Below are 26,189 nucleotides of genomic sequence, written 5' to 3'. Positions count from 1 at the left end.
CATTATATTTATTTCTCCTGATTAAATGATGCATTGTAAGGTAGAACATAAAAATAAATAAAATAGGATTAACAGGCTTTCCTTACAGCACATTAATAAGTGCAGCTTTTTAATGATCACAGGACCTACTACAAACAAAGAGGCTCGGAGCAGCATGCAACGTGTTTTTCAGGGCTAATAATCTCCCTTTCCCCTATAGGCAACAGCTAGGCATCCACTTTATCTGAGAAAGCGCAGAGCATTTGAATGATAAAAGGTTTTCAAGGGCTCCCACTGCTGCATTATTACTAGCTTACAGCACAGCTCAGTGAGGTATCTGTTGTCTAATAAAGCTGCCTATGTGAATGTACAGGAGCTGTCTGGAGGTTCACACAGTCTTTCCACTTAACAGTCAATACAAACCACACCTTTCTGTGCGCCCTGCCAGAGACCGCTCACGCACAGCAGGCCCCTCGCAGCGTGCGTATCAAGCCGAGGGGGGATACTGTGCTTCGGGACAATGAGATGAATACAGGAGTGTTGTGTCATAAGGGGTAACCCGCTGAAGCCTGGAGCTGGAAGCTCACTAGAACCTTTAAAATACAAGCTTCTTTTTATAGGGGATCTGATGGGGCTGTTTTATGGTAGATCCTAGACTCCATGGAGTGTGTATCTACATGCATACTAAAAAGGTATAAAATTTAAATAAAAAGGTATAAAAAAGGTAAAATTCGAAACATTAATAACATATAAAGCCATTTATAACTCTGCCCCAAATTACATCACCGATCTTGTCTCTAAATATCACCCAAATCCGCTCCTTGCATGACCTCCTGCTCTCTAGCTCCCTTGTCACCTCCTCCCATGCTCGTCTCCAGGACTTCTCCAGAGCTTCCCCCATCCTCTGGAACTCTCTACCCCAATTTATCAGACTATCGCCTACTCTGCTCAATTTTAGGCGATCTCTGAAAACCTATCTCTTCAGGGAAGCCTTTCCTGCCCTCAGCTAATAATGGAATCTTCTACTCCTCCTACCAGTCCATCCCCCACAGTTACTACCTTTTTTACCACTAGCCCCTCCCTCCTAGATTGTAAGCTCCAAGGAGCAGGGCCCTCCTATCCCTCTTGTATTGAACTATATTGTTGCTGTATTGTCTCCCTTTATATTGTAAAGCACTGAGAAAACTATTGGCGCTATATAAATCCTGTATAATAATAAAAAAGGTGGAATACAGTATTTTTAGGAGTATTTAAAAAGTCAACGGTTTCCTTAAAATGTAAAATACACCCATAATAAGCATGTATTACCACTCTGTATAGAGCCGCCTTTCATGCACACAAGCACCTGGAGCCATACGATTATTATGAATATTATTATTTTATTATTATTATACAGTATTTATATACAGTTTACTCAGTGCTGTAAATTATAATGGGAGACAGTACACGAGACAGTACAGTAACAATACATGAGGGGTTTGAGGGCCCTGCTCCTTGGAGCTTACAATCTAGGAGGGAGCGGAGAGTGGTACAGGAGAAAATGGCTCTGGGGGATGGAGTGGTGTGAAGAGCAGAGGAGATCAGCAGTTAGGTGAGGGCAGGGTAGGCTTCTCTAAAGAGATGGGTTTTCAGGGTACGCCTAAAGGTGAGGAGGGAAGGTGACAGTCTGATGGATTGGGGTAGTGAGTTCCAGAGGATGGGGGAAGCCCTGGAGAAGTCCTGGAAACGGGCATGGGAGGAGGAGACCAGAGAACTGGAGAGTAGGAGGTCTTGTGAGAAGCAGAGAGTGTGTTTTGGGTGGTAGATGGATATCAGGTCGGTGATATAGTTTGGGGCAGTGTTATGAACAGCTCTGTACGTCAGTTATTATAATAATACAGGATTTATAGAACACCAACAGATGCTATGTACAGTTGTCCACACAATTCAAAGACTGTGTGCCACCACTTGCCTAAACAATCATGCGTATGGATGTATTATTATTATACAGGATTTTTATAGCGCCAACAGTTTGCTCATTGCTTTACAATATAAAAGGGAGACAATACAGCAACAATACAGTTCAATACAAGAGGGTTAGGAGGGCCCTGCTCCTTGGAGCTTACAATCTAAGAGGGAGGGGCTGGTAGTACAAAAAGGTGATAACTGTGGGGGATGGACTGATATGAGGAAAAGAATATTCCGTTATTCGCTGAAGGCGGGATAGGCTTCCCTGAAGAGATAGGTTTTCAGAGATCACCCAAAAGTGGGCAGAGTAGGCGATAGTCGGATAGATTGGGGTAGAGAGTTCCAGAGGATGGGGGGAGGCTCTGGAGAAGTCCTGTAGACAAGCATGGGAGGAGAAGAGAAGGGAGCTAGAGAGCAGGAGACCATGTGAGGAGCGGAGAGTATGGTTTGGGTGATATTTGGAGACAGGATTGGTGATGCAATTTGGGGCAGAGTTATAAATGGTTTTATATGTTATTATTAATGTTTTGAATTGTATTAATTGGGCAATGGGAAGCCAGTGGGATTGGCAGAGGGGTGGCAGATATGGAACGGTTAGTAAGGTGGATGAGTCTGGCAGCAGCATTCATGATAGACTGAAGAGAGGATAGCCTGCGATGAGGTAGGCCAATGAGGAGGGAGTTACAATAGTCAAGGCAAGAGATACCAAGAGAGTGAATAAGTTGCTTACTGGTTTCAGAGTTTAAGAATGTATGCCCTTGAACGCAGATTGCCTGCCCACTTAAGGGGCATATTTCCTTATGTATACGTGCCTTTACACAAGTATCAACCTATAATTGCGTACAGCCACTGAATTCTCTAAGCAGCTGTATGCAGCACTTGTGGCTCCCAGGCAGGGAAATACACCAGAGTTTTACGTCAGATGGCCCCTGGCACCCAGGTGCATAAGGCCTACAGCCAAAACTTTGGGATCATTAACATTGCCTCAATTTAGAGAAAAATTCTTTTAACCAAACATCAAAACGTAACATAGAATTTTCCATGCCAGGTCCAATTTTTAAATACGACCCCTGATGAAATGCTGAACAGAAAAAAAAAAAAAGGATAAAAAACACTTTTCCTCGTTTACATGGGGAAAGGAACAGAAGGACGTGCTAGCTTAAGTGAGTATTAAAAAACGCCAAATCACTACTCACAACTGTGGTAAGTATATGGGCATCCCTTTCTGTTCCTGTCCTTATTTCCACAGAGCCTTGCTTCACTCTATGGGGAGCTGCCACAATATAGTGCTCATCCTATGGACTCTACGGACTTTTAACTGAGGTTTATTGATATTGCATTTTAATGTTACGGTGCTCATTGTCACCTCTCAATGCCATTTATATTTCGTTGTTCCTCGTTTACATGGGCAGATGTCTCTACTAGCAGATATCTATATGACTTGCGAGCCAAGCTACTAAATAAACACCCTAAAATAAAAATCTGGACAGAATATGTCCTAAATATTACTGGATCGCAAACACCCAACACATAACTACCACTGTGTACATAAATTAATTCACCATAGTGTGTTGCGTTCCTATTAATTAATATCTCTTCAATACTTATAATCCCTTTTATATACCCAAAATTAATAATCATGTATAAACAAATAATGTTATTTGCAAAAATATTTAAATCCGTGTTCGTACCATTAGCCAAAAATTCATATATAATGTTGACTTAATATAAAAAATATATACACGAATAAAAACCTCAATAATTCATAATAATAATAATACGTATCGGTGATTATAAAATAAATTATTGTTAAACCAATTATACACCATTAATAGTAAAAAATATAAAAAAATATATAAATACTCATATATAATTATTTGATATAGTGCAAAAAATAGTGTCCCATTAATCATAAAAATAGTCACTATTTTTATGATTAATGGGACACTATTTTTTGCACTATATCAAATAATTATATATGAGTATTTATATATACTTCTGTGTGTGGAGCCACACACAGAAGCCAGTTGAGAGCTTAACTTTTTTTCCCCTCAATTTTTTATCAAAGTTTTATTTAATATTTTCCAACAGTGAGAGAGACAACATTTAAAAAGCAGACCTGGCTATTCAGGTGCAGGGTCCACTTTCATGTAAATTGCCTTTAAATCTGCACCTTTTTATTTTAATCTGTAATATCTGGTGTTTCTGCATCAATTTTACGGTTTCAGAAACTTTCTGTTGTGGGATGACAACTGTCTCCCAGCAGTGCTTTTGTGTTGTCACGCTGTCTCCTTGACAGAGATTACAAGCAGTCATGCAAAGAAACATTGCACAGGCACAGTTCACCACTGACTCTAATAAAGTTTGGTCCAGAGCATCGACATGCCTATGACACTGGATCAAACGCATGTAGAAAGGAAGCAGCCGAGAAGGCCTGGAGGTGATAAATGGCACCGAGATGCAAAGATACGTGAAAACTTGTAGTTTAAGGAGGAAAATTGCAATTGTTTTGGATACAGAGAGCTTTAGAAAACTAAATGTCATCCAGTTAGGGTTTACATCTACTTTAAAGACAGCTCTTTTTGTAGCTGGAATTGTTTGCTATCTGTATATACAGACAGGAGTCCCATTGTGCAATAACCAATGTTATGTATAGCCTCAAATCCCATATGTGTGTGTCTATGCATACAATCTCAGATGAAACCTCATTTGCCAAATCAGCACATGTGCATTTCTGCAACCTGTCCCAACCAAGAGTTAGATGCTTGGGCATTACCTGAATGGAAAGAACATGCATATCTACAGTCATATGCAGCTCTTGTATGATAGGGGCATTTGGCCTCCCCTTTCAGATGGCTTTTATGTGAAAAATGTATCATTCACCAATCTGAAACTAAGGAGAAGGAAATCTTGGGCAACTTAGTCTGCAAGTAAATTTGCAGAGACATAGCATACACTACATAGCTAAAGGTTATTCATCATATAACCTATATGAGCGAGTTGGACCTAGTTTCCACCCTTCCTAAAGGTTTTTCCACATGGTTTTGGAATGTTTTAGGGAACATTTGCCCATTAAGGGCCCATGAAGTCAAGTAATGATATTAGATGAGAAAACCTGACTCACAAATCAGTGTTTCAATTCATCTCAAAAGGCGTCCATTAGGGTTGAGGTCAGGACTTTGTGTAGGCCACCCAAGTTCCATCACACCAAGCTAGGTCGTTATGGACCTGGTTGGGGAACAGTCATGCTGGGACAAAAAAGGACTTTCTCAAAGCGCTGCCACAAGGTTGAAGATGCTTCTTTCACAAAAGAACTTTTTATTTACATTGTACCTGTCACTGGAAATGCTGGAAACACTTGTGGAAGGAGTTCATTACATGCAATTCTGGAAAAAATGTTCAATGTACCATACTTCAAAAGCAGTACCAGGACTGCAATGCAGAACTGCTCCCCTCCAAATGCATGCTCTAGAATGTCTATACCACCTAATTGCCCATTCTTTGCCCCCTTGCCTAGCTGTCCATGGTTGGCACAGAGTGAGCCCCGCCCATGCATGGCCAATTGCTTGCTTTCTTGTGGCTAGAAAGTAGTTGCACATGCAAGGCTTTTGTTTATGTCAACTGTGAGTGGATAGCATGGAGCAGCATGTTGGAGCACAGTGGGACTGCAGTAACTGTCATAAGGTTGCTGCCTGCTGGCTGCTAGCCACTGCTCTGTAAGCTTGCATGCTGCCAGAGGGGCACCTTCTCCTACTGCTGCGCCTGAGCAGCTGGCCCTTCTGCCCACCCCTTGTCCCCGTCCTGCTTCAGAGAACTCATTTCAGACTAGAATTATTCTTTCTACCTGTGCCTGACAAATTTAACTTTCTGAAACTGCATTGAAGCTATTAGTACATGTAACGGAACCGGACCCAGACTGCACTAGGGTATTTCCGTTATACTCCCGCTTGCCTGTCCAAACACAGATCCACGGACACCACCACTGGCCATACAAGACGAGACAGAACCAGACTTGTATGAAAGACAGGAAATGGACTGCTTTATTTTAACATAGATACAAGATATATACACAGGGCAGGGAAATACACACCCAGACAGGAAACATCAGCAGGCCATCCCATCAGGGAGAAGGGCTGCCTGAAACATTACATCCCATAATAGTTTGCTCCCAAGCAAGGCACACAGTAGAACAATGGGATGCACCACATGGCAGTGAACAATGACCAACCCCTACACCGATACACAAACATTACATCCCATAAGTTTGCTCCCAAGCAAGACACACAAAAGAACAATGGGATGCAGCCGCATGGTAGAGAACAATGAACAACCCCCACACCAATATTAGAACATTTCACCCTGTACCCCTAACAGGCACAGGGTGACTTACACATAATAGGGAGCTGACACAGGGGTCTCCCCACCCCTCAAAAGGGGGCTGTGTTCCATGGGCCTCCCACCCAAAGTCACTCCCGTCACAGTACAGTGTAGATGCAAATAATGCATAGCATATGTTTGTTTCTATATAAAGCTTTATAGTAAAGCACAGATGATTACTTACTAAAATGTACTAAAATGGGACAGTTTGAAAAAATTCACAGTATTGTATCTGACGGCCTTAGGTCAGCAGGAACATGACCTTGAAAATTACTTTAAAATGCTGGCATATATTTTAATAACCATGTATCCAATTAAATATATTGTTTCTAATGAAGCTGTCATTTTAATACAGGATTGAACATTAAATCAAGATAGCTCTCTAGACTAGTAAAAGTCTTAAAATTGGTATGCTGAAGATTAAGATAAAAGAAATTACAAGAAGTTGAACAAACCCCAGAAGCATTTGTTCCTTCTTAAATCTTCTGACAAATTCCTTGGCAGAGTTCCCTGTAGAAGTGAATCTAAGGGACAGCTGCACTGCTTTTACGTTGAGAGCAAAGGGATAGAACTCTACTAATATAAAACGGGTGGAATAAAGCCTATCTTTAAGGAGCTGGCCCACCCTCTACCATGATGTAATATGTAAATGTCAGCGACATTTAAAGTGAAACATCATATTGCATTAGAAACAAAACACGGGTTTCTCAAGCACTTCCACGTTAGACGTATGCATTCTTTTGAATTAAACATAGGCTTATTACATGCATGATTTTGTTTCTACAATCTGGATGGGGCTTAACATGGTAGACAAGGCAGTATTTTTTTCCCCCATATATAGCAACTGTCCATTATTCACTGCGCTTTACCATATTTACATTATTGCTCAACAGAATACAGTCTTCTTTTTTAGGCACTTGATCTTGATCTGGGACTTCTGCCTTTTCTGATGCCACAAGAATTCAGAGTGTGCATTAAAGTTGAACCATCCAGTGACCTCAGCACCTCTATTCTTCTCCCTTCACTCATTGAGGCAGACTGACTGCAAACATAATACCTCCGTGTTTCATGGTTGATCAGGGTTTTGTAGAGCAAATCTCCTTGCAGTGTCATGTCACTACATCATATACAACTATCTGAAGCTCTGCGATGGTGCCTCTTAGGCTGCATTTTAAAGGATAGGTTGACCTTTAATTAGAAAAAATAATAAAATGCACATTTTTTTGCAGGTAAAAAAAAATGTCCATTTACTATTTTCTTATTCTTAGGAGCCTGTAAATCATTGCACCTGTGATCAGCGACTCCTGCAGGCTGTCAGGGTAGCTGTCTGCCTATACCCCCGACACAGGCAGGCAGTTACTTCAGTCCAGGAAGCTCAATGGACTATGAAAGCGCTCACCAGAACCCTTGCAGCTCATTTAGAATTGCAAATTGTGTTTGTGGGCATTCATTCACAAATTTTGACAGCGGGTGCGGGGAGAAGACCCTCAGCCCACAATCACAGGGAGGGAGGGATCGGGAGGAGGCTGCAGAAGCGTGTTCCCAAAGGTGAACTTCTCCTCTAAAATACAAAGCAGACCAATAGTATTATCACAATGATGAAAGAGAAATTTATGGTACTGTCACAATTTATATTTATTTTACACCTAGACATAGTTACATAGTTAGTCTGGCTGAAAAAAGACAAATGTCCATCCAGTTCAACCGTTAAAAAAAAAAATAATTATAATCCTATACCCACAGTTGATCCAGAAGAAGGCAAAAAAACCCCAGCAAAGCACGATCCAATTTGCTCCTGCTGGGGAAAAAAATTCCTTCCTGATCCCCCGAGAGGCAATCGGATATTCCCTGGATCAACCTTACCTATAAATGTTAGTATCCAGTTATATTCTGTGTATATAAGAAAGAACCCAGGCCTTTTTTAAAGCAATCCACTGAGCAGGCCAGAACCAACTCTTGGGGGAGTCTGTTCCACATTTTCACAGCTCTCACTGTGAAGAATCCTTTCCGTGTTTGGAGATTAAATTTATTTTCCTCCAGACGTAAAGAGTGCCCCCTTGTCCTCTGTGATGACCTCAGGGTGAATAACTCTACACCGAGTTCACTATATGAACCACTGATGTATTTATACATGTTGAACATATCCCCCTTAATCTCCTCTTCTCAAGAGAATAAATTCAGTTCCTCTAATCTTTCCTCATAGCTGATCTCCTCCATGCCTCTTATCAGTTTGGTTGCCCTTCTCTGTACTCTCTCCAGTTCCCCAATGTTGTTTTTGTGAATTGGTTCCCAAAACTGAACTGCATATTCCAGATGAGGTCTTACTAATGATTTGTACAGGGGTAATATGATATCTCTCTCTCTGGAGTCTATACCTCTTTTAATACAAAAGAGGATTTTGCTCGCTTTAGCAACCGCACCTTGGCATTGAATGTCATTATTAAGCTTGTGATCTACCAGAAATCCCAGATCCTTCTCCACCATTGATTCCCCCAGTTGTAACCCCCCCTAGTATGTATGATGCATGCATATTCCTAGCTCCCAAGTGCATCACCTTACATTTATCAACATTAAATCTCATTTGCCACATAGTTGCCCAATTAAACAGTGCATTGAAGTCGGCTTGTAAGTTGGAGACATCCTGTGAGGACGTTATTCCACTGCACAGCTTGGCGTCATCTGCAAAGACCTTCATTTTAAAGTGAACCTGTGGTCAGCCATGCAATGTGTACGTGAACCCCCCCTCCCTCCACTATGTGCTCTCCTGTAGACCTCCCCTAAGGCAGTTTCAACCTTTCAACAAGCACACTGAAAAAAAGCACAATAACATTTTTGGATAACAGGAGCAGACTAAATTTAAAATTATATATGACTCCTCTGCCTTGCGGTTTAGATATTGCACCATAAAGTTCCTTTTTCAATGTCCTCATCATACAGACATTTCAGAATTTTGTTTGTAAAAAAATAAAATAAATGGATTTTTGAATGTCCGTTCAATTTGCTAATAGTTAATTGGGTCAAATCGCGACCATTTTCAAAAGGTAGTACCAAAAAATAAAAAATGAAGAAGCAGGATGAAAAATTTTTCTCAAAAGGGACAAAATTCTAACAGTCAATGTGGTTTTGTTCAGGAAATTCCACTCTTTCCAAAAGTGAATGCAAAAAGCAAATTTTGAAGTACTTTCAAAAGACATTTGCCAACTTTGGTATTTATCGAATGCAAGGACAAGATTTTTCATGTGAACATTTGTACAAAAATCTACCAGTGTATGGCCAGCTTAAGAGTCGCTTCACTGATGACAAAGGGGCTGAAATCTAATTGCCACTGCAAGACCATTAAGGTGAGGAGATCCCCAGAAGAGCACTATGGTGATGGATCTAAGAATTGGTGCAGCAAGGCCAGAGATTGTACGACTTTTAACCAACGCAAGCCTCATTATCCCCCGCTAAATATAAAATCCACCGTGTGTGCTGTTTTTTTTTTCCTTCCAACAAACATAAACTAAACTAAATTAGTTTTGGCTGTAGTTCATTTTAACTAGATTTAATAAAAAAGAGTCATTAGACAACCAATTTAATTTCCAGCGAGGTCTTTTTCCCATCCAGTTAAAAAAATGCCAATTTTGTAGCCTCAAACGATGATCTGTTTCCAACTAATTTAAATCACATATCAGTTTCAACAGATGTTTTAGCTTATTGCCAAATCCTGTATCATCAGTAAGCCCCAGTATTCAGTGTTCTGCTCTGAAACCAGGGAGTGCTGAAATCAGTAGGATAACAGAAGAAGGGGCCCTTCGTTCGAAACTGCAAAAAACACTACTGAAAGAATTAACTTAATCTTAAAATTTCTCCCTAGGTTCCACCAGTACATCTACAAATATCTCCCTTGGGTCCACCATTACATCTACAAAATGATATGGATTGGTCTTAAGGCCAAACACCAAGCACAGTCCAAAACAGGCAACGTAAAAAAAAAAAATATTTATGTGTGAATAAAAGAGTAAAAAAAAAAAAAAAAAAAACACATAAAAATGTCTGTGCCTAGAACGGTTTTAGATTTGAGTATTTCTACACCTTAATATCACAATGCCTAAAAGGAGAATTCTGGACAAAATCATCACAGGCGGTTTCCCTGTGGGTGTGGTGCCGATAAAAAAAACAAACAAAAAAACGGTATGGATGGAACACTAGGTGGGGCAGATAAATGATAATGTACTTTTAACATCAATAAATGACAAAATAGACTGGAGTACAATACCTAAAAGTGTCATGGCATGTAACACGGCTTTCACAATGAATGTTACAAAGATCGGTATTATTTTTTGAATTTTAGGAGCAGGGATTAATAATGTCTTCTTTGCAATGCTCTGGGCCAAATCAGGTCATGGTTGTTACATTTAGAGAATACAAATCATTTAAAAAAAAAAAAAAAAAAAAACAACAACAAAAAATTTTTTTAATTTTATTCTAATAAATGATTTATTTTTCACTATACCTTAGAGAGTTCCTTGCCTGGCCCACATTGCTTGCAGGGTCGACAAAATCCATTATTGTCAAAATATTCCTGTTCTTTGCAATCTCCAATTTCAGAAAGTCCTCTGCAAACCTAATGAGACAGAAATTATTGACAAACACAATACAAATAAAATGAAGAAAGAAAACATCACTGCAGTGTTCAGTTCATATGGGATGGGTAACACAGCTTGTAGAGTTGGGCCATCCTTTGAAACCAACAGACTTGGGGCTTTGCATAGGCTAGGTTAGCGAACTAAGCTAGGAAACCTTTACTGAGAGAAAATAAAGGCTGCCATGGTTGACTTATCCTAATCCTGGTTGCCTAGCTGTCATGATGATCCAATGGCTTCAGTCCCATCCTTTTGAGTTACTGTCCAAGCACAAGTTGGCTGAACTCACACCATGCTTGTCTTTAGAAAACTAGCATTTCCAGAAGAAAAGGTAAGTATAGTTTTCCAACACACTGATTACTGGATTCATTTTAAACCCCCGACACATCCTCTAAGCTTGTAAGGGTCTTTTGATGTTGTACATACAGTTCATAACGAAGCAGAGAAACTGACAAAAACCAACTATATCTAGAATGCCATTTGGATGCCATATTCAAAATGGTGCATTCATGCATGACATTCAAATTCAAAACAGAAGATCTGAGCCAACTTGAAATAACATGTGGAGCATTCTGCACTTCATTTACTTTGGGGGAAAAAAGTAAAATATTGAATTAACTTTGTCAGTTTCTTATTATATTCCAGAGAATGAAAACATATTGCCCTTCGTGATTGAAATGTCTAGCCAGGCAACTAGAAAAAAAAAAAAAAAAAAAAAAAAAAAAAGGGGGCTGTGCAAGTTAGGGGAAGGGAAAGAAAACAAAAAAACATGATACCTTCCTTATACAGAAACACATAAAGATCCATAGCTCTGCTCAAGACTGGCCTCTCCTGCACAAGGACAACCTGGGTGCCGGCCAGCACAGTCCATCTCTACTCTTCATTGAAAGTAGGGAAAGAAATCAACCACACTCCAATTCGTGAGCATTTTTAATAATCAGTGTGCTGATTAACACCTTCCATGATGCGCTTCTGCACTTCTGGCTTGCTCACAAGGATATGGGAAGTCCTCCCTATATGTCTCCCCATATCCCTGTGGTTTCTTCAAAATAATGTAAATGTTTAGCCCCAACATCCCACATCATTAAGCGATATTAAAACCAGCTTTGTTTTTGTTTAAAAATAACAAACATCTTATACTTACTGCTATGTACAGTGGTTTTGCAAAGAACAGCCTCGACCCTCCTCTTCTTGAGTCCCCCACGAGCACTCCTGGTCCTTTGCCTCCTGCCTAGTGTCCCCATAGCAAGCAGCTTGCTATGGGGGCACCCGAGAAGGCTCGTTCCTGAGCTGCTGCACTGTGTACCCCCATGAATCATCTGCCCTTACTCAAGATGGGCACTGCCAGAAATGCCAGGGGGTGTTTTTCAAATGTATTTCTCAGCAAAATAAAGCATAGAGACATGGATGGATGAGTGAGTTTGCTTTAGATATTCATAATGAATGAAATAACATTTTTGTTTGTGGTGCTGAGATGCATAGAGTTGCCACCTCATCCCTTTAAAACCGAACGCATATTAATTACACAGGTTCTGAGGCCAATTTAATGCAGATAAGGCACTGAGTTTAATCACCACCTTAATCAGCCACAGAACCTGTGTAATTAATATGTGTTCGGTTTTAAAGGGATGAGGTGGCAACCCTACAGATGCAGTGTAGTTCCACTTTAATTGAAAATAATGAATAGGGAAAATGTGTGCCCCAAACATGCACCAAAAACACACTAGAATGCACATGTCCTTATTTAAGAAGAAGAAGAAAAAAAATGCACCGGAACGCATCTGGAATGCACCAAAAATGCGTGTGCTGGAACACACCTGGACTGCGTTTGTAAACTGGCTTTAAGAGCGCACTGAAATTCTGGCAGGGTTAATAGATATGTTGTGTTATAAAAGTAAACACAGACAGTCAAATGCTCTTAAAGGGACACTCTTCCCTCTTGCTAGAAATATGAAAGCGATCATTGTTGAACTTGTTTGGTAGAGGTGCACTTCACTGGTTACATGCTTGCCCTACATCAATGACTTGCTATGTAATGATGTATGTGTATACTAGACTTTAAATCGAGATAGTTTTAAGACTTCAGCCCACCAAAGAACCCCCCCCCCCCCATAAAAATTAATATTTATACAGATTTCAGATATAGACCTGACCCACACTACATTGGCATGCCTTGGCAAAGGGGTATTTTGAACCTAATAGGGACCAGGGGCCCCTGCTATAGTGTGAATGCATGTGGTTAAAGAGAGCCATGAAAATTCCATCAACTTGCACCAGTTGCCTTTTGTTGATGAAGCTGCTAAAAAGGGGCCTTTGGTGGATTTTTAAAGCACAAATAGAGAAGTACGAAGAAGAAAAGAACAGATCTTCAGACAGTTTTGACAAGTGACACGTTTGAACCATTTTCATGGCAGTTACACATTATCTAGCGTTAGACGGAAAGAATCCTTGGAGCCAGAGTGTCTCAAAAATTACTATCGGGGCCTAAGTTTTAGAAGCCTTTTCCATTTCTACTGTATAAGAAGAAACCATAATATGGTTTTGGGACCACACAGCGTGAATTTGGTGAAAAGTAGGATTCCTATCTAACTGGGAAATCTTCTTTAACCACTTCATATTCAACATGCCTCACCACTAGCTCTGTATGTTTCTGAGATGTAAAACTTTGCCCAGCAACAAGCATTCATTTGTATTTTAAACATAATGCACACAAAAATTAAAAAAAGAAAAATCCAGCCAAGTATTACTGTTTACAATTGTATGAATTTCCAAATACTGCTAATTGTCTTAAATGTATATTATATACTTCTCTTGCACTTAGTTCTACACTACTGTGACCTAGATTCAGCCTTTAGCCCCCTGTTGGCTGACATCACAGAGCTGGTCCAGGCTCTGCAGGGATCCTGTCAATATTGTCAAGATCCCAAGATACTGCACCAGCAGCCGGCTCAGTCGCTAAGTGTGCAGCTGAGAGGCTTAGCCAGCCACTCCAGCCCCCTACACAGCCCAGAACACAAGTGAGAGATGGAGGGGCAGAGCAGAGAGCGGGTAACTGACAATCACCGCTCTCCTCTCAGAGAAGACTGGGAACTGAGTGATCAGCACTCATTAGATTGTTCAGTTATCAGTCTTCGAGCCAGTGGGGGAAAGCTGCAGCATCACACTGATGCTGCATCCACATAGGTGGGTATGTGTGTTTATTATTCTCCAATCTCAAACTTCTTTTTTAAGCACTGTGAGTTGACCAGGCTCTACTGCACTGCACAGTGCTATTAATCTAATGTCTAAATGTTTTCATGCCCTGGGTGCTACTAGGGCTGAAGGTGAGTTTACGGGACAGACCTCAGCAACGTTAATTTCCTTTTAGGAAATAGTGGAGTTATGCAAATAACAAAAAATAAATAAAATTGTGTGTGTAGGGGGTTGAAGGTGAAGTTGATCGTCTTTACTTTTCCCTGGTTTACTCTTGTAGCGCAAGGGGAGGCGAACATCATCCTCCTTTTAGCAGAGTAGTTTTTGAGTAGTTGAAACCTTGTGAAAAGAGGATTCCTGCACTGTGCCACACCTTTTAATGAGATTTGAGCTACTCAGCATTCCCAGGGATCTTGTTGGCAGGAGGATGACATTATTCCATTCTATGGAAGCTGGGATCTTTTTCTGCACTTTTAGGCAGTGTTTAAGAAAGGGGACAGGGTCACAATGAAAAGGTGGACCAACGCAAGCAGTGCCTATAGGACAGGAAGAAATTGTCCAATAATTTCATATGCTGACAAGAAGCATGCTGATAGGAAGATAAAGCAGAGTGACAGATGAGCTCATCATTGTGCTGCTTCTCATTTCACTGTCCAGTAGCAGGCTGGGGTAGGTCCTGGACAACCTGGGCTCAGAGAAATGGGTTAAATGATGCTGGCCATCAGACTGAGGACTTGTAGCGGCAACAAGAAAAAGTACTGCGGAAGAAATCTCTGATATGAAGATGAAAATTACAACAAAAGTTGTAATATTTCACACAAGGTGCACTTACTCTGTGAGGGATTTCCGGCACGAAGAATCGTGATCGGGAACGCGCAAAGGAGATTCCGCAGAAGAATTGACGGTTGTGTGCAGGCGCGCAGGAATGTGCGATCGCACACATGCACGCACAAGGCAAATATTGGCGCCATTTAAGGAGCGCCTCTGCTCAGATTCAGTGCTGACTGGTCTTCAGCTCCCCCATGTCCTGCTTGCTCCTGTATGATTCCTTTGTTGCTGACCCGGCTTGTTCCTGACCCGACTCCGATTGCTCTCCTGCTCCTGGTTCCTGACTTCGGCTCTGCTCCTGACTTTGGCTTCTCCTCTGATCCTGTACTGCGCTGCCCGACTGTTTATGACCCCGGCTATCCTATGACTCTGCTCCAGTCCTGTGTCCTTGCTACCTACCTTGCTCTGCTGCACATCTGGCAATCCACTGAACCTGCCTGGTCTATTTCTACGGTGCCCAAATCAGAGCATACTCTGCCTACCAAGGTCATCATCTGCGAGAGCCGCAAGCAACAACCACCGGCGCTCTTGCCCCCCTGGTCCCTAGACTCCCTCTGTTCCAACCTCAGCGGTGTCAGGGCTAGTGACACAAGTGAGGCCAACCTCGTCAATTCAGTCTCCCATCAGGTACATGACATACTCTTTTTGCCTCCCTCTCTTGGCCCATCAGTTTGCACGTTCTTGAAACCGCAGTAGAGTGCTGCAAGTATTCTCTCTCTTGGATGTCCCTCTACAGGCATATATAAGTCTATGGGGCTCAACTGTGCAGGACTGGCTAGGGAGGGAGGACTTTTCTAAAACAACTTTCTACAGCTGCATTGTGAAAAAAACCAAGAGGGAGTTAAGGCTTTTAGATGGTTATTTAGAGCGCAGCAGAAATGAGACACGGATTGGCAGTGTGCCTGTCAAATGTCTCTCCCCACATTAGCGGTCTATAGACAGCTTCATCACAGACAAAAACGCATAGAGCCAATGCAAATGGCTCTGTGCCTTGTAATCGCTGTGTGCTTGTGTTAACATCCAAGAGCCCTCTCCTTCCTTCTTGCTGCCGATCCTCCTCATTCTTCAGCAACTGGCACTTCTCCTGCCTGGTCCTTTGAATAAAACTGGTGACCACCAAAGAAAGGAAAGAGGAGAGAAGACTAGAAGGGGGGCACAATGATTACCATTAAGCACAGCAAGGGGGCACATAGGTAGCATATTGGGCCTTAAAGGGGCACACTGACCACTAAAGTTATGAAGGAAAACACTACAGACCACCAACAAAAAGGGACACACACTAGTAACAACTAACCACCACCATAAGAGACTGATACACTGCATACACTATGCCTTAAAGTAAACACTTTGGGGGACATTTTAGGGCCTCAATAAATGTGATAAATATTTTTTTGTTATGACATTTTTCCCCTTCTAGATTATATATAAAACAATAGTTATTAAATACAACAAAAGAAAGCTCCATTTGTCTAAAAAATATACAAAATGTATTTGGATAAAAGCGTTGCATGATGGAGTAATTGTCAGTCAAATTGTCACAGCTCTGGAAACTGGAAAAAAGACGGGTGATGAAGAGGTATTACAGGCTAGTACCCAAGTGGGTAATGAATACATCGTTGAATGAATCTGTATGTTTTTTTAAGATCTGTTTGGAGTAATGCTTTAAGTGTATATTTAAATGCAGCTAGCACAAATACCTCAATTTGTCTTGGTATTTGCCACCTATAACACCTTTCACAGCAGAACCAATACTGGCAGAGGGAGGGCTAGGACTTAGAAACAATGAGGGTCTGCTGCAGGGGGTGTGTTCTAGATCAAGCTGTGCTGCTGCAATTGGGGTTGAGGACCTGGCTTTGCAGTCTATCAACACTATACACAATAACAAATCTTTTGATGCATGAAACATTTTGCATTTTTGTATTTCATGTCACGGATTGGAGTTAAAAATGTAACTTTGGTATCTATGCAAAAAATGAATAAGTAAAAATCACTTTAGGGTGTGCTGGCCCTTTAATGGTGTGTAAAAGGTTCACTTTCAGATTCTAAACGAGATGATGGTGCATAAAGCCGGTATAACAGTAACTTGCTGGCTTGTAAGAAAAACCATAACTGAAACAACAAGCCAAAACACAGGATGCTATCTTAACAAATGGAAAGAAAATCCCCAGACACAAATAATAATCTAAAAGACTTAAACTTGACAGTATATTATTAGCTTGAACCACACAAGTTCTGCAGTTTACATGGTATCTGGACTGATTTAAAGAGAAAACACAACATTAAAACGGAGAGACTTTGATGTCATTCGATGTGTTATGCAGAAATACCACAACTATGCGCAGCGTGTTTGAACAAGACGCCATGTGATTACCCCTGGACTGCTGATGAGCAGCATTCTCTGACTTGTGACAGACTATACTGCAAGGGGAAATTCAGCCTTAATCTACACAACGGAATCTGAGACCTGAAGGGATTTCAGCACAGCATGATAGAGTAGCAAACTTCTCCCGGATTACTTACCAGACATGTCAGCAGAAGCCACAGCATCTTTAACAGAAATAGCCCCTTCTTCTGTGGAGTGGTATTGTCCATGGCTTCCGTGCTACACAACGCTGAAAAAGAGACAGAACAGCTCTATGAATATTAAAGGACAATTCCAGCCACACCGCCTAATAGAAAGTATATATACATATATACACACACATATAAATATATATATACACACACACACATATATATATATACACACACATACATACATATATACACACACACACACACACACATATATACACACACACACACACACACACACACATATATATATATACATATACATATATATACACACACCATATATATATATATATATATATATATATATATACATACACACACACACTATATATATATATATACACATACATACATATACACACGCACACACTATATATCTATCTATCTATCTATCTATCTATATACACATATACATACACACACACACACACATATATATACAGGTGAAACTCGAAAAATTAGAATATCGTGCAAAAGTTAATTTATTTCAGTAATGCAACTTAAAAGGTGAAACTAATATATGAGATAGACTCATTACATGCAAAGCAAGATAGTTCAAGCCGTGATTTGTCATAATTGTGATGATTATGGCTTACAGCTCATGAAAACCCCAAATCCACAATCTCAGAAAATTAGAATATTACATGCAATCAATAAAACAAGGATTGTACATAGAACAATATCGAACCTCTGAAAAGTATAAGCATGCATATGTGCTCAGTACTTGGTTTGGGCCCCTTTTGCAGCAATTACTGCCTCAATGCGGTGTGGCATGGAAGCTATCAGCCTGTGGAACTGCTGAGGTGTTATGGAAGACCAGGATGCTTCAATAGCGACCTTCAGCTCTTCTGCATTGTTCGGTCTCATGTCTCTCATCTTTCTCTTGGCAATGCCCCATAGATTCTCTATGGGGTTCAGGTCAGGCGAGTTTGCTGGCCAATCAAGCACAGTAATCCCACAGTCACTGAACCAGGTTTTGGTGATTTTGGCAGTGTGGGCAGGTGCCAAGTCCTGCTGGAAAATGAAGTCAGCATCCCCATAAAGCTCGTCTGGAGGAAGGAAGCATGAAGTGCTCCAAAATCTCCTGGAAGTCGGCTGTGTTGACCCTGGACTTAATGAAGCACAGTGGACCAACACCAGCAGATGACATGGCTCCTCAAATCAACACAGACTGTGGAAAGTTCACACTGGACTTCAAGCATCTTGCAGTGTGTGCCTCTCCATTCTTCCTCCATACTCTGGGTCCTTGGTTTCCAAATGAGATGAAAAAGTTGCTCTCATCAGAAAAGAGGACTTTGGACCACTGAGCAACAGACCAGGTCTGTTTTTCTTTAGCCCAGGTAAGGCGCTTCTGACGTTGTTTGTTGTTCAGGAGCGGCTTGACAAGAGGAATACGACATTTGAAGCTCATGTCCCGGATCTGTCTGTGTGTGGTGGCTCTTGATGCACTGACTCCAGCCTCAGTCCACTCCTTGTGAAAGTCCCCAACACTTTTGAATGGCCTTTTCCTGACAATCCTCTCCAGGCTGCGGTCATCCCTGCTGCTTGTTCACCTTTTTCTTCCACACAACTTTCTATTAATGACTGAGAGACCATTTAAAGGCTCAGAAACCCTTTCAAGGTGTTATGGCTTAATTAGCTAATTAGAGTGGGACACTTTGAACCGAGAATATTGCACCTTTTCACAATATTCTAATTTTCTGAGATTGTGGATTTGGGGTTTTCATGAGCTGTAAGCCATAATCATCACAATTATGACAAATCACAGCTTGAACTATCTTGCTTTGCATGTCATGAGTCTATCTCATATATTAGTTTCACCTTTTAAGTTGCATTATTGAAATAAATGAACTTTTGCACGATATTCTAATTTTTCGAGTTTCACCTGTGTGTATATATATATATATATATATATATATATATATACACACACACACACACACACACACATATATATATATATACATATACACACACACACACACACACACACACACACATATATGTACCTACATACATACACACACACATATGTACACACACACATACATACACACATATGTACACACACACATACATACACACACTCTATATTGCCAAAAGTATTGGGACGCCCCTCCAAATCATTGGACCAGTTATACAGACTACTCCTACAAACATTTATGAAAGAATGGGTCACTCTCAGGAGCTCAGTGAATTCAAGCGTGGTAACGCGATAGGTTGTGCTCTTTGGCATTGACTGACCTAAAGAGAAATGGTGCAACATTTTGTGGACTGATGAAAGTAAGATTGTTCTTTTTGGGTCTAGTGGCCGGAGACAGTTTGTCAGACGACCCCCAAACACTGAATTCAAGCCACAGTACACTGTGAAGACAGTGAAGCATGGTTGTGCAAGCATCATGATATGGAGATGTTTCTCATACTACGGTGTTGGGCCTATTTATCGCATACCAGGGATCATGGATCAGTTTGAATACGTCAGAATACTTGAAGAGGTCATGCTGCCTTATGCTGAAGAGGAAATGCCCTTGAAATGGGTGTTCCAACAAGACGACGACCCAAAACACACCAGTAAACGTGCAACATCTTGGTTCCAGACCAACAAGATTGACATGATGGAGTGGCCAGCCCAATCCCCGGATCTTAATCCAATAGAAAACTTGTGGGGTGACATCAAAAATGCAGTTTCTGAGGCAAAACCAAGAAATAGAGAAGAACTGTGGAATGTAGTCCAATCATCCTGGGCTGGAATACCTGTTCACAGGTGCCAGAAGTTGGTTGACTCCATGCAACACAGATGTACAGCAGTTCTCAGAAACAGTGCTTATACAACTAAATATTAATTAAGTGATTCAAAGGAAAGCAAAATCTTCAAACATTTTGCAGTTTATATAGTGAATGTTTGAGTTTGTAAAGAAGAATACAAAACACTGCTATTTTTTTGAACAGTCTAATATTTTTTCTTTCATTTTTTTTTAGAGGAACAACACAAATTTGATCTATTTTTCTTCATGTTTTGATTTGGAATAGAATGTGTAGTGTTCCCAATGCATTTGTGTGTATGGAAATAAAAGGATTATTAGAAGGATTTTGAGTTTTATTCACTTTTTTCAACACACTGCTATTTTGAACACAACTGTATATATATATATATAAAGTTTTTTTTTTTTTTTTAATTCGCCCCCCCATCAAAATCCTAATGCGTGTAGCTGGGTTATGATATAGGAAGGTCCATGGTTGTAGCAAAATCAACAGCTGTTAACAATTGGACATCAAGCGCATTCCCAGGCCTAGCTAACACTTGCAGTTGTTGGGGGGTAAAAACAGAGTGTTCAGACAGTTTTACCACCTCCAAGGCTTCAAAGACAGGTACAGGTATATACACACGCCGCAATGCGTGCATAAAAAATTATCCCCTATGTTGTGTTTGGTGGGCAGTACATGGTGGTGTGGACTTTTAGAGCTTACAACAAACAGCGAGGAGGAGACATAATACCTCCTCATCGCCTGTCAAATGCACTCTGAAAAGTGATCCACCATTAATCACTCTTCAGAGTGACAATGCACATGCAAACTAGTCCTAAAAGTCCTGTACACCACTGTTTACATATAGATAGTTATTTACTATGTGCCATTCGGTATGCAGCAGATGTTACCATTTACATTGGCTGCCAAGGCATCCTTTCTTGACTTGTTATAAATCTTATTCTCGAAGAATGGTCAAACATTCCAATAGACACACTCCTAAACCTGGTGGACAGCCTTCCCAGAAGAGTTGTTATAGCTGTAAAGGGTTGGAAAACTCATTATTGAACCCTACGGACTAAGACTGGGATGCCAATGAAGTTCATGGCCGTGTAAAGGCAGGTGTCTCAATACTTTTGGCAATATAGTGTATATACACTGCTCAAAAAAATTAAAGGAACACTTTAAAAACACATCAGATCTCAGCGGGGAAAAATCTCATGCTGGATATGTATACTGATATGGACTGGGTAATGTGTTAGGAACATAAGAATGCCCCATCGTTTGATGGAAATGAAAATGACACAGAGCTGAATTCACAGGGCTGAAGGGCCATCGAGGCCGGGAAAGAATGTAATGCAGTGCGATGTGCACTGCATTACGTCCAGTGTAGTACAGAGGAGACATCCAGGGTTTTTTTAGAACTTGGATGTCTCATTAAAGAGAACCTGTCACCAAAAATAATCACAAAATGTCCCCTATGTGATTATTTTTGGTGACAGGTTCTCTTTAATGAGACATCCAAGTTCTAAAAAACCCTGGATGTCTCCTCTGTACTACACTGGACGTAATGCAGTGCACATCGCACTGCATTACATTCTTTCCCGGCCTCGATGGCCGTGAAATCTCTCAATGAGGACCCGGATGTGATGTCACAGGACAAGAAGGGGGGGGGAGAATGTGTCCGCTCTCCCCCCTCCCCTATACCCAATGGCACCCACTGAACTGGTCACAGACTCGCAGATGGGCAAGCAGAGCCCAAGAGACATACTGGGCAGGGGGACGGAGGCTGGCATCATAGTGGGCTGTGTGGAAGCAATCAAAGTCACCCAAATGCTTCCACCTGACAGATGAGCCATGCTGCTTGAAAAATTTGACAAGTCAAAAGGTACAAAATAGAAGAGAAAAAGTACCACAATGAGGTAATGAGCACTAAAGGAACAGGCCTTATAAGTAGTTTAGGACCACATGTGCAGTGACTTGAAAAAGTATTCATACCCCTTGAAATTTTGCACATTTTGAAATGTTACAACCAAAACGAAAAATGTATTTTATTGGGATTTTATGTGATAGACCAACACAAAGTGGCACATAATTTTGAAGTGGAAGGAAAATCATAAATGGTTTTCAAATTTTTTTACAAATAAATATCTGAAAAGCGTGGGTGCATTTGTATTCCACCCCCCAAGTCAATACTTTGTAGGACCACCTTTCACTGAAATTACAGTTGCAAGTTTTTTTGGGGATGTCTCTACCACCTTTGCACATCTAGAGAGTGGAATATTTGCCCATTCTTCTTTGCAAAATAGCTCAAGCTCTCTCAGATTGGATGGAGAGCATCTGTGAACAGCAATTTTCAAGTCTTGCCACAGATTCTCAATTGGATTTAGGTCTGGACTTTGACTGGGCCATTCTAATACATGAATATGCTTTGATCTAAACCATTCCATTGTAGCTTTGGCTGTATGTTTAGGGTCGTTGTCCTGCTGGAAGGTGAACCTCCCCCCAGTCTCAAGTCTTTTGCAGATTCTAACAGGTTTTCTTCTAAGATTGCCCTGTATTTGGCTCCATCCATCTTCCCATCAACTCTGCTTCTCTGTCCCTGCTGAAGAAAATCATCCCCACAACATGATACTGCCACCAGGTTTCACGGTGGGGATGGTGTGTTCAGGGTGATGTGCAGTGATAGTTTTCCACCACACATAGCATTTTGCTGTTAAGCCACAAAGTTCAATATTGATCTCATCTGACCAGAGCACCTTCTTCCGCATGTTTGCTGTGTCCCCACATGGCTTCTCATAAACTGCAAACGCGACTTATGGTTTTCTTTCAACAATGGCTTTCTTCTTGCCACTCTTCCATAAAGGCCAGATTTGTGGAGTGCATGACTAATAGTTGTCCCCTCTATTAGATAGATTCTCCCACCTGAGCTGTGAATCTCTGCAGCTCCTCCAGAGTTACCATGGGCCTCTTGGCTGTTTCTCTGATTAATGCTCTCCTTGCCCGGCCTGTCAGTTTAGATGGACGGCCATGTCTTGGTAGGTGTGCAGATGTGTCATACTAACAAACCCCTGAGGGCTTCACAAAACAGCTGTATTTGTACTGAGATTAAATTACACACAGGTGGACTCTAATTACTAATTAGGGGACTTTTGAAGGCAATTGGTTCAACTAGATTTTAGTTAAAGGGTATCAGCGTAAAAGGGGGCTGAATACAAATGCATGCCACACTTTTCAGATATTTATTTGTAAAAAGATTTTGAAAACCATTTATCATTTTCTTTCCACTTCACAATTATATGCCACTTTGTGTTGGTCTATCACATAAAATACATTTACGTTTTTGGCAGTAACATGACAAAATTTGGAAAATTTAAAAGGGATATGAATACTTTTTCATGGCACTGTGGGGTTGATTTACTAAAACTGGAGAGTGCAAAATCTGGTGCAGGTCTGCAAGGAAACCAATCAGCTTCCAGGTTTTATTGTCAAAGCCTAACTGAACAAGCTGAAGTTAGAAGCTGATTGGCCACCATGCACAGCTGCACCAGATTTCACACTCTCTAGTTTTCATAAATCAACCCCTGTATGTGCTCTTTTTCCAATAAAACATACAAACAGTACGTGGCATCCTAAGTTTCTGTTTAATACTCGTTGAATGAATGATAAGCAACGGGGTGGGTGAGGAGTCCCCAAACGCCCTAATTTCAATAAACAGATCAACAATTTAATTCTAGAAAAGTATTGTTTGTCCTCTCAATCAGGGGATATTTAAACTCAGGGAGGCCAAAGAACAGCCTTACGGCCCTTCCGAACAGGTTAGAGGGCCAAGATAAAGAAAAAAGAAAAGGGGACAAATGGTGAAAAGGGAGAGGAGGAAATATAAAGATATGGAGTGGGTGATGCCAGCGAGTCCCTCCAGCGGCCTATCTTGTGTTCAGGGTAGGTGGTGTTGTTCTGCAGATACTTGATCAAGGGATGCAATGTTTTCTCGAATAGGGGTATTTTATCTTGTGGAATGGCTGAGAGGTGCTGCTCATTCAACATAATCCAAGATAATTTAATTTTCAAAAGCTCTAAAAGGTTATAATGGGGGATTTCCAGGATCTGGCTATAGTGATTCTTGCTGCTGTGAAGAGGAACACTTTTAAGCACTGTGTGGGCCCAGGGGCACTCTCCATGGAGTGGCCAAGCAGTGCCTGTCTGCACGAACTTAGTTAGGTTGGTTCCCATAAGGGAATAGATAAAGTTATAAATACAATCCAAAATCGGCAGACCTTCGGGCAAGTCCATCAGACATCATATGCTGTGCCTGCTTGTCCACATCCTTTGAAACAAAGGGGGGATGCCCCTGGTACCCAAACAAGTCACCCTGACAGGGACCAGACACCACCTCAGCAGCACTTTATAATTGGCTTTGATTAGGAAAGTGTTAATTATTGACGCAGAGGTTCTCTGGGCCAATTTATGCCATTCTGCAATATCATAAGTTCCCCTCATGTCCTGTTCCCACCTGTCCATGTATTGCAATTTGGTGTCACTGAATGACAGAATATTATAGAACTGCGAAATATAACCAGAATGCTTATCAATATTTTTTCACAAGTATTCCACAGGTGTGAACGTGGAAAGATCGGATACATTTTTCATGGAGTGAATATGAGATTTGGGCAGAATGGAAATGTTCTGTGGGCGGCATGTTATTATTTTTCCTGAAAGTAGTGCATAGGCAGGGCACATCTATGATCATAAAAGTCTGCAATACGCAGGAGGCCCTTGTTAGTGCACCATGAAAAATTTTGGGGTGTGAGACCCGGGGTGAAGTTCGAGTTCCCCAGCAGAGGGGCAAGGGGGGTATAAGCTGACCTGAAATTGTGTTTCTGGGTCAGCCCGTCCCACAAGCTAAGGGAAAAAGAAAGCATTGGGGGCCAGTCTCAGACCGGTAGCCATAGTAGGAGGCTGACTGGTCTCGGGAGTAGGATAGATGATTCTAGCTGCATACATAGCATGTTGAGTATGAAATGAGATCAGCGATCCCATTTGAGCGGCCTGGTAATATCTGAGTAGATTGGGAACCCCCATCCCACCCAACGTTCTGGGTAAATACACAGTACTATTATTCACCGGGGGTCTCCTATCCCCCCATACATATGACATAATGTTTTGTTAACAGAAATCAGTAGTATACGGAATAAATACAATAACCTTGGTAGGATATTAATTTTGAGTGAGTGCAGCTTAATCTACCATATTGAAACCATTTAAGGCCTCATTCACACGGGCACCTGTGCACCGTGAATTGGCAGCTTGTATTTGTTTACAGGGTTTTAGCAAAGTAAATGTCATGGAGTTGGGGGGTTTCCTGCCAAGCATAGCTAAAACACACTGATAAAAATCAAAACCTTCAGGCACAATGTTTAGTATGGCAATAGTTCATGGCATGGGTTAATTGTTCCATTCTGCCATTACACGGTCCATAAGCTACAGTGGAGTCTGGAAAAATAAAAAAGTACGTTACAATTTGAAAATCTAGTATGGAAACACAGGGGGCAAGGCATACCCATCCAGACTTCATCCAAGCATTGCATGAGATCACCAGGCCAACCCATTGTGTATAATTCTCTGTTAGCCAGCAACCTGCTTCACCAGCAGCAGGGTTTCTGATCATCCGATTCCACAAAGCAGAGATTCCCAACTTCGCCCATCTGAATTTCTAGGCAGGCAAAGTCATTCTGCATTTCCACTCTCTTATGGGCATTTAGGAAGGTTTATAGGCACCATCTGCCCCCACATTCCTGGAAACACTGCACAAGGTGTAGTGCTATGGGAGAAAGAAGGCATGGCACACACTGACTGGCCACAAACTGCAATGCCCAGGGGTACTCTCAAAGCCCTACTCAACTGTATTGCAAGTGATCA

The 26,189-nt window shown here is 41.2% G+C and overlaps 1 protein-coding gene across 1 annotated transcript in view; it reads right to left on the bottom strand.

The window, feature by feature from the left end:
* TNFRSF19 (TNF receptor superfamily member 19) overlaps positions 1-26,189 on the bottom strand; it is a 135,528-nt gene that overhangs the window by 72,517 nt on the left and 36,822 nt on the right. The window contains exons 2-3 of the mRNA XM_089685806.1: positions 17,469-17,560; positions 10,799-10,909 (exon numbers count right to left, since the gene is read on the bottom strand). Coding sequence (XP_089541932.1) covers positions 10,799-10,909; positions 17,469-17,540 — 183 coding nt within the window. The 5' untranslated portion in view covers positions 17,541-17,560. The remainder of the gene's footprint in view (positions 1-10,798; positions 10,910-17,468; positions 17,561-26,189) is intronic.

Source organism: Staurois parvus, unplaced genomic scaffold (assembly GCF_062004578.1).
Source record: "Staurois parvus isolate SC_StPar_1 unplaced genomic scaffold, SC_StPar_1.0 ptg000387l, whole genome shotgun sequence".
Classification (NCBI taxonomy): domain Eukaryota; kingdom Metazoa; phylum Chordata; class Amphibia; order Anura; family Ranidae; genus Staurois; species Staurois parvus.
The sequence above is the reverse complement of the archived record's forward strand: the minus strand, read 5'-3'. Positions and strand labels throughout refer to the sequence as shown.